The 6684-nt window shown below is 42.5% G+C and overlaps 1 protein-coding gene across 1 annotated transcript; it reads left to right on the top strand.

Moving 5' to 3' along the window:
* The first annotated feature begins 223 nt into the window (after nucleotides 1–223).
* Nucleotides 224–6367, top strand: nrarpa (NOTCH regulated ankyrin repeat protein a). The gene is made up of 2 exons (XM_080418741.1): nucleotides 224–370; nucleotides 969–6367. Exon 2 carries the CDS (start codon nucleotides 1736–1738, stop codon nucleotides 2072–2074), a length of 339 nt encoding a protein of 112 aa, XP_080274867.1. The 5' UTR covers nucleotides 224–370; nucleotides 969–1735; the 3' UTR covers nucleotides 2075–6367.
* The last annotated feature ends 317 nt before the right edge of the window (nucleotides 6368–6684 follow it).

The raw sequence follows: 6684 nt of genomic DNA on the forward strand, positions 1-6684 counted from the left end.
AGTGTTTCTACTTTGCAGTATTGATACTTTTACTTAAGTAAAAAACATTTCAGTACTTTTCCCACCACTGTAGGCTGCACACACACTCTGAGAGTTAAATGAACACTGGGGGTTTTAGAGTGCAGGCTGTGGCCCCTCCCCTACCTAAGCCGGCAGCCTATAACCACTCCACGTTTCCTCCCATTCCACCACAGTTGCCTCTGTGAGGGAGTATTGTTATGCAAATGCGGGGCGCGTAAAACATTCCCCCTGAGCGCAGCGCAGGCCAGAGAGAGTCTCACACGGACCTGCACGGACCACCATACACGCCAGGCCCTGCGGTGGATTTCTATCGTTTTCGTCGCTATACGGACCCGTCCATCTGTCACAGGCAAGTAATAACGCTATGTTACGGACGATGTTTGCATGGGGGAGATAACAACTTGAATAGTGTATACCAGTGGTTCTCAAACTTTTTAGCTCAAGACCCAAAAGAGAAATGCAATGTCTCCCCGTGACCCAAACTATAGTGAAAATAGCAGATCGTTGTGAGCTTGTAGATCGGCTATTTACACTACTTCTTATACATTGTGTTTTTGAATTTATAGAATTTCTTTGATTTATGGCATTATTTATGAAATTATTTCGAAAAATGTCAGAACTTGTTTTAAATAATCAAATTAATAATCAAAATAATAATAAAGTAGGCTATGAAACCATTAAAGGATGTTTACTCACGACCCATAAAAATGGACCCGCGACCCACAAATGGGTCCCGACCCACTGTTTGGGAAACCACTGGTGTATACGAAACTATGATGGCTCTCGCTTCATGTGCGCGCAATCATGTGGTGGAATGCGGTGGAAGAATGTAGGAATCCGTATACCGGGAGTGCATGGTTGGGGGGAATCGGCGCTATATAGTAGCCTCTTCTCAAAGCGTAATAAGGTGCGATCTTTCATGTTAAAACTTTCTTTTCTGTCCTCAGACACCCTGGCCACACGGAACAGCGACAGGTCCAGGGACGTGTAGCCTCGTCGGGCAACAGGCTGGGCCTCTTTTTTTTCCCCCGAGACAAAACGACGGGTTCCAACGGGCTATAATAGTTTGGAGATAGTGGTTCGTATTTTTGCAATTTCTCCAAGTGAAGTCGGAGCTATCTGTTCTCCATCCCATGCTACAGGCTGCCTGCTGCTACGGAGAGGGTCAGAGGGACAGGGACAGCTACACACTCCTTCTGACTCTGGGATCTCTCGTCGAGCCCCCTTTGTTATGTATTAGGGATTTTAGGATCGCTCCTCAACTGTTGACTTCTTTTTTTTTTGCACACCACTTGTGTTATTCGTCTTTTGTCCTTTTTTGGGGATATATACACACGGTCTTGTCTCTTCACTAGGCCTATAACACTCCTCGAGTGACTTTAACTGGTTATAATCCAGTGCAAAAACGGTGGCATCGCACCAGAACAGAGACAACAGCCACACAGCGAGAAGACGAATATCTCGCTTTATAGGAGCCAATAGGCAGGATTATTATTGTTCCCAAACCCCCCAGTGATATTTACATTCGGTCTTATCTATAAATACTCATCGAGTGCCCTGATAACTTGGTTATAATCCAACGCAAAACTGTGGCATCGCACCAGAACAGAGACAACAACTACACACAGCGAGAAGACGAATCTCTTGCTTTATAGGAGCCAATAGGCAGGATTACCATCGTCCCCAAACAAACCCCCCCCAGTGCGCTGCCACCATGAGCCAGGCCGACGTGTCGACGTGCTCCGCGCCGCAGAGAGTCTTCCAGGAGGCGGTGAAGAAGGGCAACACCAAGGAGCTGCACTCTTTGCTCCAGAACATGACGAACTGCGAGTTCAACGTCAACTCCTTCGGACCCGAGGGCCAGACGGCGCTCCACCAGTCGGTCATCGACGGGAACCTGGAGCTGGTCAAGCTGCTGGTGAAGTTCGGCGCCGACATTAGGCTGGCGAACAGGGAAGGGTGGAGCGCGTTGCACATCGCCGCGTTCGGAGGCCACCAGGACATTGTCTTATACCTCATCACCAAGGCTAAGTACTCCTCTGGCGCCCGGTGATCATGTCTCTGCTGCAGGGCCGTGCTTTGCTGTGTCTCTGCTGCAGGGCCGTGCTTTGCTGTCTCTGCTGTCAGGTAAAAACGTAACTAAAAGAAAAGTCACGGGGAAAAAAGGAATAAAACATACGTTAAATGGCCCAAGCTCCTGTAAAAAAAAAAAAGAAGAAGAGAGAAATACCATTTACATCAGGGGTCTTCAACGGGGGTCCGGGACCCCTAGGGGGTCCTCAGAGTTACTACAAGGGGGGCCGCCAAATAGGATTTTTTTTTTACATTAACCACTTGAACTCTAGCATTCCCTCCATGAGGAACATTTGCCGAAAATAGCAGATCTACAAGCTTGTATTGAGCTTGTAGATCGGCTATTTTCAGCAAAGATGTTTTTGGGTGGGAGGGGGGGGGGGGTTAAGTGGTTAACAGTCTGAAAATACATATTAACATGAATCCAACACAACACTACACAATGATGGTAGTGTCAAACAGGTCTATGAAATCTATGACAAAGTTTAATCTGCGACACAATTGTATACAATGTGTAGTGGGGGTTCCTGCTTCATCTTTCTCTCTCTCTCAGCTAAGGGGTCCTTGGACTGAAAAACGTTGAAGACCCCTGATTTAGTTGTGCCAAATTGTATGACAATAAAGTAGGGCCTATACCTACACAATACACACTCCCCTCTCATTCAAAACCAAACGGGGCTCAGTCTGACTCGTGAGTGATACACCACATGTTTTATTATAGAACCTGTATCGGCTTCAACATGAATCTTTAACAAAAAAGAAAAGAAAAGAAACGCCATTTTGGTGAGTTTGTTGGTACTAAAGCTTTCCTCTTGAATGTGTATACTAGATTGTGACGTCCAGTATAATATTAAGCCGGTTGCGGTGTGCGTGTGTTGCGTGTGTTTGAACTCCCGAGTGCAGATGGCCCAGTTTGTATAAGCGGAGTAGACCTCCTCCCATCCTCTTCCCTATACTGTCAAAACGCTTCTTTAAGGCAGTGGTTCTCAACCTGTGGGTCGGGACCCCCAGGAGGGGTCCCCACATGATTGTTTTGGTCCCCAGATGACAGTGAAGTGACATTTTAATTAAAAAAAATACTTAATAAAAAAGACCATTACTGCATCAAAAGTAATCAACAAACTATACTATAAAAACTGGTCAAACATTAGCCAAATTGTCAAATAATATATAATGGTGAAAATAGCAGATCTACAAGCTACAAGCTTGTAGATCTGCTATTTTCACAATATTTATCTTTGGAACCGAGTCAAACTAAATGTAATGCCTCAACTCCTACAATTCCAAGTGCTTGTCAGGGTGGGGGGTCCCCAGTTCAAATATGATTATTTTGGGGGGTCACGGCCTGAAAAGGTTGAGAACCACAGCTTTAAGGGAGCCCATTCTTGACCCGTTGCTCCACGTTGTTCACTAGTGAGACCCTTTTAAATTATTTTCTGTAAAATATGGCACTTGATGCTATGGCTGCATGCTGGAATATCTGAAAGGGAAGACACATGAACAGGAGAAGAAGGGCTGCTCTCTGTTTGGCCACTATTAGGTGTATTTTCTTTTATTAATTCATTCATTGATTTGATTTTTTTACTTTTCATTTTATTTTTTTCAAAGAGCGGCATTATATCCAATTCGCTTTTCAGATGTGTTAATCACGATGTAACAACGATTGACTTCAATAATGTTGTGAAGTACTGTACACAATAGCTTTACTTTGATTCTGTAAAAATAGAAAAACAGTAGGCCTAGTTCAAAACGTTCTGCCTACTGTAAGCAGACTTTGCCATGCTGGCGTCCAACTTTTCAGGCCAGTGCGACCACTTTGCCAATGGTCATTGTGTTACTAGAACCGCTGCTTTCGCTTTGTATCAAAAAAAAAGTCACATTTGGAATTCACTTTATGATCTCCTTTCAGTATTTTATTAACATACTAGTCATCACTGTGAAAGCAGACTGGGTTTTTTATTTATGAAGGTACATTGAGAAGATGCATTTTTTTGAATATGTTGTGGTTCTTCTTAAAAATCTATTAAGTTTAAGGATATCTAGGGTGACTCAAGCTGCTTCAGACTCGTAGTATAAACTGTCCCTTATGGAGGTAGGCCTGCCATTTCCCCTTCAAATACCCATCACTTCACCTGTAGTCTGCGCACACACACACACACACACACACACACACACACACAAGTGGACTTTTTCTTTCACCCATGGACTTTGGTTGCCTTTTTGCCAACTACCTCGACTATAAAGTATTCTCAAGTTACTCAACTCTCTCACCACTCAGTCAAGCTGTTTGGAATCGAAGAGCTTCATATTATCTGTCTATGGTCATCTGCATGCCAGTATGTTTTTCCTATGTAGCTTAACCAGATGGACTTCATATTCCAGACAGAATCATTCATGCAATGTATTCATCACACTCATTTCTGCATCCACTGTCGGGACAGTTTATTTTCACACTACAGCCAAACTAAATTATCATAAGTAAAACCTTTCATTTTGCCTTTTTGCAAGGTCGCCTACGATTGACATAGTACATATGCACACACACAATTGTTGCATGTCCCTCCCTATAAGTCTCTGTTTTCTGTATCTCTTCATCAGCTGAACGCCTGCTATGGTCGTTTTGTATTAAAGTTTTAACTTTTAGTCAAACAAAAATGGAATTTTATCTCATGACTTATAAATGCAGGGAGTTTTATTGCACAAAAATGCGAAGTCTCGTGCGCCTCCAGTGTATTTACTGGGTAACTGCAGGCCAAGGCTTTGGAATAGTTATTACTACTGAGCAGGGCCCTATTATACTGTTGGATGATGAAGAGTTGATAAAGAACACATGACTATTGCAGGAAATCACAGAAGAAAAAAAAGAATTTGGTTTCAAAAACTTGCCTGCTGCATTTGAAAGTCATGGCACCCTAACGTCTGTATCAATGCTGCTTATATGTTTCTTTTGTTTTTTGTTGGCATTTTTAAAGCCTACTGCTAATGGCCGACAGATAGATGTCCCACACAGCACCACTTGGCCATTTCATGAGAAGCTGTGTGTGTGTGTGTGTGTGTGTGTGTGTGTGTGTGTGTGTGTGTGTGTGTGTGTGTGTGTGTGTGTGTGTGTGTGTGTCTGTGTGTCTGTGTGAGTGAGATGGGTGGTGATTGTGTGCAAGACAGAAAATGGGGTTTTGAAACTAAAATCTTTTGGAGAGAGTGTGTACATGCACTTGCTTCTTGTGGGGCCTAATGTTGCTGTGTTTGTGTATCAGTCATAGAGTCCAGTGACTGACAATATCCCACTTTAAACCTGGAACAACCACAAATGAGTAAAGCGATAGATCTACCACATCAAGGTATAGATTGGTATAAAGCAACAAAAATAAATATGCATCGCTTGTCTTAAACTTGAGTTTTGTTTTTTGTTTTTGTTTGAATATTGCACTGATGACTGTTGTTGATAAGTTGGCTTTTATGCGTCAACATTTTTAATTTTTTTCTGAATAGAAAAACAAACAAACAAACACAACAAATACTATTGTATAAAGATATGCTCCAGGTGATAATGTCCTAATGTGTATGTTACTTTGTGGGAAAACGTGATGTTTTTTTTACAAAGATGTGTGTATCTCTGTGATTGGGTGTATGTATATATACATATGGATATATATATATCAACGCTGATGATGATATCTTGGGGCACTTTCTTTTCTGAAGTGCTGTCTTCCTGTTTTATGATAGGGGAATAATACATTTGATGGTAAGATCATTGTAACATGATTAATAAAATTGCACGGTTGTGTGGTTGTTCGGCTTACCAGGGTCATAACATTTATGACGTAAGGAGCTGGCCAACGGATTGATGTATATGAGTGAGATGATTTTTTACAAAAAAAAAGTGCTGATTTCTTTGGACCAAGTTGTGTTTCTGAACTTGCTTCATTTCAAGCAAGAGGAAACAGTTGATTTTCATGAGTGAAGCCTAATTTATGCTCCGTAGTACGACGGTGTCGCTTGCTGAAAAGAACTGATCTTCAAGACGCATTGGCTTGAAAATCTGATATTTTCGTTGAGCAACACCATCATGCAACAACGTATAAATTAAGCTTGATGCAGATGTTCCATCAAGTTTGATTTTTTGTTTCCTTTTTTTGTATTATTTTTGTTTGTTGAACGTTTGTAACACTGTGATGATGTTGATGTGCGATGCGATGCGGAGATAAGTGCTGTATTATTTTTGTACGTTTGTGTACAAGCCAGTAAAGAAATCATTAAACTCAAACCTTCTGTGTATGCATACATTTCTTCCTCATCTCCCAGGCAAACTGAGTTCCTCTGGAGAGCCCTCCCCTATTTTCCATAGAAAAGGATGGTCAGAGAAGCATACCCCCCTCCCCTCCCAAGCCAGGCCCAACCCAGATCCCCATTCTTTCTTTTGTCATTCATCTGGCCTCATCCTTTCACTGTTGGGATAAAAGAGCCCAGTGCATTGTGGGTAGGCCCTGGTTTAAAGAAGGGGAACCTCCCGTGTGTGTGTGTGTGTGTGTGTGTGTGTGTGTGTGTGTGTGTGTGTGTGTGTGTGTGTGTGTGTGTGTGTGTGTGTGTGTG

The sequence above is a fragment of the Gymnoscopelus braueri genome (assembly GCF_963280865.1).
Source record: "Gymnoscopelus braueri genome assembly, chromosome: 22".
In the NCBI taxonomy this organism is placed as follows: Eukaryota; Metazoa; Chordata; class Actinopteri; order Myctophiformes; family Myctophidae; genus Gymnoscopelus; species Gymnoscopelus braueri.

Bases quoted from the DNA above. Each gene is read 5' to 3' on its own strand.
- nrarpa (XM_080418741.1), top strand. From the start codon at position 1,736: ATGAGCCAGGCCGACGTGTCGACGTGCTCCGCGCCGCAGAGAGTCTTC.